The following is an 11,687-nucleotide window of genomic DNA, read 5'->3' on the forward strand; positions in this document are numbered from 1 at the left end:
AGAACTTTTATGTTTTGCGTATAGGTTACCATGACTATAATGCGTTTATTACTGGTTCTCAGAAGTTTTCAGGGCTTTCAGCAAGGAGGTTTTACTCTCCTTTTGTTTTCTAAATCATTTGCAGTACAAGAGGATGATGATGATCATTTCAAAGTGGCGACCGATTTGAAAAGTATCAAAGGGTTTTGTTATGCATTCACCGGGGTGGTCTCCTCTTGCGTTTAGTATCCTACCGCGCACTGCGCGCAGTAAAATTAAACGGCAGCATAAGCACTTTTATTTGATTCATTGTATTGAGAGCTGGAAGGAGGCGCCCTTTGGCACCGTGAACAGGTGTTCATCTGAAATCACAAAACTTGGCCACCACACCGTTCTTGCGCTCAGTCTTGGTGATAGCCGGGGTGCAGTCAGGACGCACGGTAACGGACCGAATAGGGACCACTGCGATAATCACATGCATTCTGTAGGACGGAACTGACATAATGGGGAAATATAAGATATCATTTAAACAGGTATGATGGAAATGACTAAAGATTGTTTAGAAAACTCTGTGATATTACAATGTCGGATGTTCAAGAGACAATACCTGGGTTGTTCTGGCATGCTCCGCTATAGTTACTGTGGGAGACTTGTCGTCATCGCTTCATGTGTTTCACGTTTCATTTTATGTGACAATATTTTGTAGAATTGTTTTATTTATCTGTTGTTTCATTCATTTTCAAAGATGTTCTGTGTCCTCTCCATCGTCTGTGGTTCGGTTATCTGCTCGGGGTATGTTTATGACCGTCCCGAAAGGTCTGTAGAGGAGGCTGCTTCATCAAGGACAGACAGTAAGCAAGATTGGACAACTGTTTTGCATAAAATATAGATATTTTTGGGGGACTACCATCTCTCCCTTTCTCTCTCTCTCTCTCTCTCTCTCTGACAATAGTTGATGGGTATTATTGTTGTCTATTACAGTGAGTGCATTGTTAAAAAAAAAAGTGTATAATGACGTATTGGGACAAGGTGTTATGCTTGGTATACTGCAAGCACAGCAGAATCGTTTTCTCTGTAATTTAGTTACCAAAATAAGATTTACAGTATATTTTGAAAAAGCCTTTATGTATTTTGGCTGTAAATGTATATAAAGCCAACTTTCCTTTTGCCATTTTAAACAAGTCGGACAGAAAACTGATTCCAGAAGCATTAAACTAAATCTTAAACTGACTTAGGGGGCAAAGCAATCAATCATTCTACAGTCTGTAGACTAACATGGAATCCACTGCTTTAAACATGAGTAACATACATTATGTGGAACTTACTATGTTTCCTTAGGTAACTGTATCGATGGAATCCACTGCTTTTAACATGAGTAACATACATTATGTGGAACTTACTATGTTCCCTTAGGTAACTGTAGCGATGGAATCCACTGCTTTAAACATGAGTAACATACATTATGTGGAACTTACTATGTTCCCTTAGGTAACTGTAGCGATGGAATTCAAAATGCAGTTTATTTGCAGATCGTTTTCTATCAGATCTGTCTGCCAGTGTACACAGAACTAATAGGCAAAGAGTGTTTAAATGTAACAAACGATTACTGTTGTCCTTTTTCACGAGTGATTGGCCTGTTGGTGTATATTTGGGGTTTGTTTGCTCGGCCTCTACCTTGTGTCAATATCAAGTGAGCTTTTCAGCCGTTTCTGCTCCACATTTTCTGACCTGGTCTGCGTGTAAAAACTCAGAGGTTTGAAGTATACTGTTGGGAAACTTGCCAAAGATCCCACTGCACAGCTGTGAAAGGACATTGTAATCTTTCTTTCACAGGTAGTTTGTTTCCTTTCATTCAGTTCATTCACTGTCTGGAATGGGTTTGACATCAAGTCAATTATTAGTTATATGCCTTAACTCATACAGCTATTCCTGTGCAGTAAACTGAGTTTGAATCTTAACAGAATTCTTCCACGTGCTTCTCCTGGTGTTGGCCAGGTTTTCCTGCTGGAGGTTTGTTCCTGAATCCACAAGGAACATCTTACTATGTACTGTATGTTACACTGGCTTGGTCCCCTCTGTTTCTCTCCCCAACCTCAGGGAAGTGTTCCTCTCCCCAACCTCAGGGAAGAGTTTCTCTCCCCAACCTCGGGGAAGACTTCCTCTCCCCAACCTCGGGGAAGTGTTCCTCTCCCCAACCTCGGGGAAGTGTCCCTCTCCCCAACCTCGGGGAAGTGTCCCTCTCCCCAACCTCGGGGAAGTGTCCCTCTCCCCAACCTCGGGGAAGTGTCCCTCTCCCCAACCTCGGGGAAGTGTCCCTCTCCCCAACCTCGGGGAAGTGTCCCTCTCCCCAACCTCGGGGAAGTGTCCCTCTCCCCAACCTCGGGGAAGTGTCCCTCTCCCCAACCTCGGGGAAGTGTCCCTCTCCCCAACCTCGGGGAAGTGTCCCTCTCCCCAACCTCGGGGAAGTGTCCCTCTCCCCAACCTCGGGGAAGTGTCCCTCTCCCCAACCTCGGGGAAGTGTCCCTCTCCCTAACCTCGGGGAAGTGTCCCTCTCCCTAACCTCGGGGAAGTGTCCCTCTCCCTAACCTCGGGGAAGTGTCCCTCTCCCTAACCTCGGGGAAGTGTCCCTCTCCCCAACCTCGGGGAAGTGTCCCTCTCCCTAACCTCGGGGAAGTGTCCCTCTCCCTAACCTCGGGGAAGTGTCCCTCTCCCCAACCTCGGGGAAGAGTTCCTCTCCCCAACCTCGGGGAAGAGTTCCTCTCCCCAACCTCGGGGAAGAGTTCCTATCCCCAACCTCGGGGAAGTTTTCCTCTCCCCAACCTCGGGGAAGTGTTCCTCTCCCCAACTTCGGGGAAGACTTCCTCTCCCCAACCTCAGGGAAGTGTTCCTCTCCCCAACCTCAGGGAAGTGTTCCTCTACCCAGCCTCAGGGAAGTGTTCCTCTCCCCAACCTCAGGGAAGTGTTCCTCTACCCAGCCTCAGAGAAGTGTTCCTCTCCCCAGCCTCAGGGAAGTGTTCCTCTCCCCAGCCTCAGAGAAGTGTCCCTCTCCCCAGCCTCAGAGAAGTGTCCCTCTCCCCAGCCTCAGAGAAGTGTTCCTCTCCCCAACCTCAGGGAAGAGTCCCTCTCCCCAGCCTCAGGGAAGGGTTCCTCTCCCCAACCTCAGGGAAGTGTTCCTCTCCCCAACCTCAGGGAAGTGTTCCTCTCCCCAACCTCAGGGAAGACTTCCTCTCCCCAACCTCAGGGAAGTGTTCCTCTCCCCAACCTCAGGGAAGTGTTCCTCTCCCCAACCTCAGGGAAGTGTTCCTCTCCCCAACCTCAGGGAAGTGTTCCTCTCCCCAACCTCAGGGAAGTGTTCCTCTCCCCAACCTCAGGGAAGTGTTACTCTCCCCAACTTCAGGGAAGTGTTCCTCTCCCCAACTTCAGGGAAGTGTTCCTCTCCCCAACTTCAGGGAAGTGTTCCTCTCCCCAACTTCAGGGAAGTGTTCCTCTCCCCAACTTCAGGGAAGTGTTCCTCTCCCCAACTTCAGGGAAGTGTTCCTCTCCCCAACTTCAGGGAAGTGTTCCTCTCCCCAACTTCAGGGAAGTGTTCCTCTCCCCAACTTCAGGGAAGTGTTCCTCTCCCCAACTTCAGGGAAGTGTTCCTCTCCCCAACTTCAGGGAAGTGTTCCTCTCCCCAACTTCAGGGAAGTGTTCCTCTCCCCAACTTCAGGGAAGTGTTCCTCTCCCCAACTTCAGGGAAGTGTTCCTCTCCCCAACTTCAGGGAAGTGTTTCTCTCCCCAACTTCATGAAGTGTTCCTCTCCCCAACTTCAGGGAAGTGTTCCTCTCCCCAACTTCATGAAGTGTTCCTCTCCCCAACTTCATGAAGTGTTCCTCTCCCCAACTTCATGAAGAGTTCCTCTCCCCAACTTCATGAAGAGGTCCTCTCCCCAACCTCAGGGAAGAGTTTCTCTCCCCAACCTCAGCGAAGTGTTGAGTAGTAGAGACATTTTTTTCTCTCTCTCTCCCTGACAGCTCCCTCAGTAGATATTAACGGTTGTCTCTCTCTCCCTGACAGCTCCCTCAATAGATATTAACGCTTGTCTCTCTCTGACAGCTCCCTCAGTAGATATTAACGGTTGTCTCTCTCTCCCTGACAGCTCCCTCAATAGATATTAACGCTTGTCTCTCTCTCTGACAGCTCCCTCAGTAGATATTAACGGTTGTCTCTCTCTCTCTGACAGCTCCCTCAGTAGATATTAACGGTTGTCTCTCTCTCTCTCCCTGACAGCTCCCTCAGTAGATATTAACGGTTGTCTCTCTCTCTCTGACAGCTCCCTCAGTAGATATTAACGGTTGTCTCTCTCTCTCTCCCTGACAGCTCCCTCAGTAGATATTAACGGTTGTCTCTCTCTCCCTGACAGCTCCCTCAGTAGATATTAACGGTTGTCTCTCTCTCTGACAGCTCCCTCAGTAGATATTAACGGTTGTCTCTCTCCCTGACAGCTCCCTCAGTAGATATTAACGGTTGTCTCTCTCTCTGACAGCTCCCTCAGTAGATATTAACGGTTGTCTCTCTCTCTCTGACAGCTCCCTCAGTAGATATTAACGGTTGTCTCTCTCTCTGACAGCTCCCTCAGTAGATATTAACGGTTGTCTCTCTCCCTGACAGCTCCCTCAGTAGATATTAACGGTTGTCTCTCTCCCTGACAGCTCCCTCAGTAGATATTAACGCTTGTCTCTCTCTCCCTGACAGCTCCCTCAGTAGATATTAACGGTTGTCTCTCTCCCTGACAGCTCCCTCAGTAGATATTAACGCTTGTCTCTCTCCCTGACAGCTCCCTCAGTAGATATTAACGGTTGTCTCTCTCCCTGACAGCTCCCTCAGTAGATATTAACGGTTGTCTCTCTCTCTGACAGCTCCCTCAGTAGATATTAACGCTTGTCTCTCTCCCTGACAGCTCCCTCAGTAGATATTAACGGTTGTCTCTCTCCCTGACAGCTCCCTCAGTAGATATTAACGGTTGTCTCTCTCTCTGACAGCTCCCTCAGTAGATATTAACGGTTGTCTCTCTCCCTGACAGCTCCCTCAGTAGATATTAACGCTTGTCTCTCTCCCTGACAGCTCCCTCAGTAGATATTAACGGTTGTCTCTCTCCCTGACAGCTCCCTCAGTAGATATTAACGGTTGTCTCTCTCCCTGACAGCTCCCTCAGTAGATATTAACGGTTGTCTCTCTCTCCCTGACAGCTCCCTCAGTAGATATTAACGGTTGTCTCTCTCCCTGACAGCTCCCTCAGTAGATATTAACGGTTGTCTCTCTCCCTGACAGCTCCCTCAGTAGATATTAACGGTTGTCTCTCTCCCTGACAGCTCCCTCAGTAGATATTAACGCTTGTCTCTCTCTGACAGCTCCCTCAGTAGATATTAACGGTTGTCTCTCTCCCTGACAGCTCCCTCAGTAGATATTAACGCTTGTCTCTCTCCCTGACAGCTCCCTCAGTAGATATTAACGGTTGTCTCTCTCCCTGACAGCTCCCTCAGTAGATATTAACGGTTGTCTCTCTCTCTGACAGCTCCCTCAGTAGATATTAACGGTTGTCTCTCTCCCTGACAGCTCCCTCAGTAGATATTAACGGTTGTCTCTCTCCCTGACAGCTCCCTCAGTAGATATTAACGCTTGTCTCTCTCTCTGACAGCTCCCTCAGTAGATATTAACGGTTGTCTCTCTCCCTGACAGCTCCCTCAGTAGATATTAACGGTTGTCTCTCTCCCTGACAGCTCCCTCAGTAGATATTAACGGTTGTCTCTCTCCCTGACAGCTCCCTCAGTAGATATTAACGGTTGTCTCTCTCCCTGACAGCTCCCTCAGTAGATATTAACGGTTGTCTCTCTCCCTGACAGCTCCCTCAGTAGATATTAACGGTTGTCTCTCTCTCTGACAGCTCCCTCAGTAGATATTAACGGTTGTCTCTCTCCCTGACAGCTCCCTCAGTAGATATTAACGGTTGTCTCTCTCTCTCTCTCTCTCTCTGACAGCTCCCTCAGTAGATATTAACGGTTGTCTCTCTCCCTGACAGCTCCCTCAGTAGATATTAACGGTTGTCTCTCTCCCTGACAGCTCCCTCAGTAGATATTAACGGTTGTCTCTCTCTGACAGCTCCCTCAGTAGATATTAACGGTTGTCTCTCTCTCTGACAGCTCCCTCAGTAGATATTAACGGTTGTCTCTCTCCCTGACAGCTCCCTCAGTAGATATTAACGGTTGTCTCTCTCCCTGACAGCTCCCTCAGTAGATATTAACGGTTGTCTCTCTCCCTGACAGCTCCCTCAGTAGATATTAACGGTTGTCTCTCTCCCTGACAGCTCCCTCAGTAGATATTAACGCTTGTCTCTCTCTGACAGCTCCCTCAGTAGATATTAACGGTTGTCTCTCTCTCTGACAGCTCCCTCAGTAGATATTAACGGTTGTCTCTCTCCCTGACAGCTCCCTCAGTAGATATTAACGGTTGTCTCTCTCCCTGACAGCTCCCTCAGTAGATATTAACGGTTGTCTCTCTCCCTGACAGCTCCCTCAGTAGATATTAACGGTTGTCTCTCTCTCTCTGACAGCTCCCTCAGTAGATATTAACGGTTGTCTCTCTCCCTGACAGCTCCCTCAGTAGATATTAACGGTTGTCTCTCTCCCTGACAGCTCCCTCAGTAGATATTAACGGTTGTCTCTCTCTCTCTCTCTCTCTCTCTGACAGCTCCCTCAGTCGTGGTTAATGGTTGTCTCTCTCTCTCTCCCTTTCATCTCCCTCAGTAGTTGTTAATGGTTGTCTCTCTCTCTCTGCCAGCTCCCTCAGACTCCCCGTGGATCAGCACGTCAGGATCCTGCAAGAACAGATGCTTTGAATTGGACGAGGCTGAGCCTCCCAACTGCCGCTGTGACAACTTATGTAAAACCTATAACAGCTGCTGCCAGGATTTTGATGAGCACTGCTTGAGAACAGGTAAGCCTGAAGCCTGCCAGCCTGTCTGTCTGGGTTGGTGGTCCCCCCCTGCTCCCTTTCATGTTCCCTCAACATGGTGGTCTTACATCTCAGTTCAACCCCTCTCCCCAGTCCAAGTTGTACATGTTCCAGAATGTTCAGTATGTTGTATTGCATCAATGTAGGGTTCAAAATGAACACACTTTACTTCATACTTAATGACCTTCACCATCTCCGTCAGTTTCTACCTCATGTATATGACCTTATGGTAACTTGACTTATTGTTGAATGGGACACCCTGATGCAGTTCTAATGGGTCCTTGTTACCTATGTAACATCCTCTCTCGTGAATTGATTGATTTAATGATTGTTTGTGTCCAGAGGGAGGTTTTGAGTGCAGTAAGGAGCGCTGTGGAGAGAGCAGGAATGACCAGCATGCCTGTCACTGTTCTGAGGACTGTCTGGCCAAAGGAGACTGCTGCACCAACTACAGAACTCTCTGTAAAGGTTAGACACTGATACTAGATGTCTCTCAACCTGATACTGCTGCTGCTTGTGCGTTAGCCAACCCTTCTGACTGTTGTTGTCATGACTTCCACTACCGGTCCAAAGCTTTACAACACCTACTCATTTAAGGGTTTTTCTTTATTTTTACTATCATTCTACATTGTAGAATAATAGTGAAGACATCAAAACTATGAAATAACACATATGGAATCATGTAGTAACCAAAAAAGTGTTAAACAAATCAAAATATATTTTATATTTGAGATTCTTCAAATAGCCACCCTTTGCCTTGATGACAACTGTGTTATTTCATAGTTTTGATGTCTTCACTATTATTTTATATTGTAGAAAATAGTAAAAAATAAAGAAAAACCCTTGAATGAGTAGATGTTCTAAAACGTTTGACCGGTAGTGTACCTCTCTGGCTGTATCCTATACAGTGGTAGTGGAAGGTTGTATTGAACTCTCACATTAACTCTTAATTGGACCACTTTCTTTGGAAGGGGACACTACTTGGTTGCAGGATGACTGTGAAGACATTAGAACCCATGACTGTCCGGCTGGGTAAGAGATCCTATTCACACACTTCAGACCTTTTTATAAAAATAAAACAATGTGTTTAACCTTTCACAACTATTTCACAGCGATTCACAACAAAAACGTAAGAACATCAGAGATAGTGTCATGATCTTTTGTCCCCAGGTTTGTCCGTCCCCCTCTCATCATGGTGTCAGTGGATGGGTTCAGAGCCTCCTACATGAAGAGAGGAAGCACAGTGATCCCCAACATCGAGAAACTCAGTAAGATGTTATCAATCATCCATAACAAGGCTTCATTTGACAGTCTACTTTATTTAACTTTATTCACTTTATTCAACTTTATTCAACTTTATTCAACTTTATTCAACTTTATTTAACTTTATTCAACTTTTTTACTTTATTCGACTTTATTCAACTTTATTTAACTTTATTTAACTTGATTTAACTTGATTAAACTTTTTAACTTTATTCAACTTTATTTAACTTTAACTTTATTTAACTTTATTAAACTTTTTAACTTTATTCAACTTTATTCAACTTTATTTAACTTCATTTAACTTGATTAAACTTTTTAACTTTATTCAACTTTACTTCACTTTATTCAACTTTATTTAACTTTATTTAACTAGGCAAGTCAGTTAAGAACAAATTCTTATTTACAATGAAGGCCTACCCCAGCCAAGCGCTAACCCGGACAACGCTGGGCCAACTGTGTGCCGCCCTATAGGACTCCCAATCACGTCCGGTTGTGATACAGCCTGGAATCAAACCAGGATGTCTGTAGTGACGCCTCTAGCACTGAGATGCAGTGTTTTAGAACGCTGCGCCACTTGGGAGCCCGTACCATTGCATCATATCTGTCTGTGCCTTTTTACCTGTAGGAGCCTGTGGTACCCATGCTCCTTACATGAGACCCGTGTACCCCACCAAAACGTTCCCCAATCTCTATACTCTTGCAACGGTACGTACTGGTCAGTCATCCTTTTTCTTCCCTGTCTTCCTCCTTGCTGAACATTTTAGCTTCAATTTTGCCGTAATGTAATGTAACATCCAGCCGCGACGGGTTAACACCTCCGTCCTGACCTCCTGTAGGGCCTGTACCCTGAGTCCCATGGCATCGTTGGCAACTCCATGCATGACCCTGTGTTCGATGCCAACTTTAACCTGCGGGGTCGAGAGAAGCTGAATCATCGTTGGTGGGGAGGTCAGCCGGTGAGGCCTACTCTCTCTGTGTTCTGTGGTTCAGTCATACTGCGCCTTCAGAAAGAACTCACACCCCTACTCTCTCTCTGTTCTGTGGTTCAGTCATACTGCGCCTTCAGAAAGAACTCACACCCCTACTCTCTCTGTGTTCTGTGGTTCAGTCATACTGCGCCTTCAGAAAGAACTCACACCCCTACTCTCTCTGTTCTCTGGTTGTCATACTGCGCCTTCAGAAAGGATTCACACCCCTACTCTCTCTGTTCTCTGGTTGTCATACTGCGCCTTCAGAAAGGATTCACACCCCTTCACTTGTTACACATTTTGTTGTGTTACAGCCTGAATTTAAAATGGATTACATTTAGATTATTTTTCACTGCCCTTCCACACAATACCCCATAATGTCAAAGTGGAATTATGTTTTTACAAATGAATTACAAATGAAAAGCTGAAAGGTCTTGAGTCAATAAGCATTGAACCTCTTTGTTATGGCATAAATTACTTAACAAGTCACATAATAAGTTGCATGGACTCACTCTGTGTGCAATAATAGTGTTTAACATGATTTTTGAATGACTGCCTCATCTCTGTACCCCACAAATACAATTATCTGTAAGGTCCCTCAGTCGAGCAGATTCAACCACAAAGACCAGGGAGGTTTTCCAATGCCTTGCAAAGAAGGGCACCTATTGGTAGATGGGTAAAAATAAAAAAGCAGACATTGAATATCCCTTTGAGCAAGCTGAAGTTATTAATTACACTTTGGATGATGTATCAACACACCCAGTCACTACAAAGATACAGGTGTCCTGTCTAACTCAGTTGCCGGAGAGGAAGGAAACCACTCAGGGATTTCACCATGAGGCCAATGGTGACTTTAAAACACTTACAGAGTTTAATGGCTGTTATAGGAGATAACTGAGGATGGATCAACAACATTGTAGTTACTCCACAAAACTAACTTAAATGACAGAGCGAAAAGAAGGATGCCTGTATAGAATACAAATATTCCAAAACATGCATCCTGTTTGCAATAAGATACTAAAGTAAAAAAATGTGGCAAAGAAATTAACTTTATATCCTGAATACAAAGCGTTATGTTTGGGGCAAATTCAATACAACACATTACTGAGTACCAACCTCCGTCTTTTCAAGCATGGTGGTGGTTGCATCATGTTATGGGTATGCTTGTCATCGGCAAGGATTAGGGAGTTTTTTAGGATAAAAATAAACGGAATAGAGCTAAGCACAGGCAAAATCCTAGAGGAAAATCTGGTTCAGTCTGCTTTCCAACAGACAGCCCTCCCATTCTAAAAGCCCTCCCATTCTAGAAGCCCTCCCTCCCATTCTAGAAGCCCTCCCTCCCATTCTAGAAGCCCCCCTCCCATTCTAGAAGCCCTCCCTCCCATTCTAGAAGCCCTCCCTCCCATTCTAGAAGCCCTCCCTCCCATTCTAGAAGCCCCCTCCCATTCTAGAAGACCTCCCTCCCATTCTAGAAGCCCCCCTCCCATTCTAGAAGCCCCCCTCCCATTCTAGAAGCCCCCCCTCCCATTCTAGAAGCCCTCCCTCCCATTCTAGAAGCCCTCCCTCCCATTCTAGAAGCCCTCCCTCCCATTCTAGAAGCCCCCTCCCATTCTAGAAGACCTCCCTCCCATTCTAGAAGCCCCCTCCCATTCTAGAAGACCTCCCTCCCATTCTAGAAGCCCCCCTCCCATTCTAGAAGCCCCCCTCCCATTCTAGAAGCCCTCCCTCCCATTCTAGAAGCCCTCCCTCCCATTCTAGAAGCCCTCCCTCCCATTCTAGAAGCCCTCCCTCCCATTCTAGAAGCCCCCTTTCCCATTCTAGAAGCCCTCCCTCCCATTCTAGAAGCCCCCCTCCCATTCTAGAAGCCCCCCTCCCATTCTAGAAGCCCCCCCCTCCCATTCTAGAAGCCCTCCCTCCCATTCTAGAAGCCCTCCCTCCCATTCTAGAAGCCCTCCCTCCCATTCTAGAAGCCCTCCCTCCCATTCTAGAAGCCCCCTCCCATTCTAGAAGCCCCCCTCCCATTCTAGAAGCCCCCCTCCCATTCTAGAAGCCCCCCTCCCATTCTAGAAGCCCTCCCTCCCATTCTAGAAGCCCTCCCTCCCATTCTAGAAGCCCTCCCTCCCATTCTAGAAGCCCCCTTTCCCATTCTAGAAGCCCTCCCTCCCATTCTAGAAGCCCTCCCTCCCATTCTAGAAGCCCTCCCTCCCATTCTAGAAGCCCTCCCTCCCATTCTAGAAGCCCTCCCTCCCATTCTAGAAGCCCTCCCTCCCATTCTAGAAGCCCTCCCTCCCATTCTAGACGCCCTCCCTCCCATTCTAGACGCCCTCCCTCCCATTCTAGACGCCCTCCCTCCCATTCTAGACGCCCCTCCCATCCCTCCATTCTAGAAGCCCTCCCTCCCATTCTAGAAGCCCCTCCCTCCCATTCTAGAAGGCCTGCATCTGTGTTCTATTTGCACAGTAATGGCCTCACTTACAGCTGGCCAGG

The 11,687-nt window shown here is 46.8% G+C and overlaps 1 protein-coding gene across 1 annotated transcript; it reads left to right on the forward strand.

Annotated features, from left to right (window-relative positions):
* The first annotated feature begins 322 nt into the window (after positions 1–322).
* On the forward strand, positions 323–11,587 carry LOC129856749 (ectonucleotide pyrophosphatase/phosphodiesterase family member 2-like). The gene is made up of 9 exons (XM_055924471.1): positions 323–512; positions 725–830; positions 6,796–6,951; positions 7,312–7,437; positions 7,941–8,001; positions 8,140–8,237; positions 8,858–8,937; positions 9,069–9,188; positions 11,228–11,587. The coding sequence occupies exons 1-9, from the start codon at positions 483–485 to the stop codon at positions 11,585–11,587; spliced, it is 1,137 nt and encodes a 378-aa protein (XP_055780446.1). The 5' UTR covers positions 323–482.
* Positions 11,588–11,687: the final 100 nt, after the last annotated feature.

The sequence above is a fragment of the Salvelinus fontinalis genome, chromosome 6, assembly GCF_029448725.1.
Source record: "Salvelinus fontinalis isolate EN_2023a chromosome 6, ASM2944872v1, whole genome shotgun sequence".
NCBI lineage: Eukaryota > Metazoa > Chordata > Actinopteri > Salmoniformes > Salmonidae > Salvelinus > Salvelinus fontinalis.

What these genes read in the sequence shown, in the direction of transcription:
- LOC129856749 (XM_055924471.1), top strand. Translation starts at nt 483, where the DNA reads ATGGGGAAATATAAGATATCATTTAAACAG. An exon ending in ATAAGATATCATTTAAACAG is followed by an intron (nt 513 to 724) that starts GTATGATGGAAA and finishes TCATTTTCAAAG; the next exon opens with ATGTTCTGTGTCCTCTCCAT. An exon ending in TGAGCACTGCTTGAGAACAG is followed by an intron (nt 6,952 to 7,311) that starts GTAAGCCTGAAG and finishes GTTTGTGTCCAG; the next exon opens with AGGGAGGTTTTGAGTGCAGT.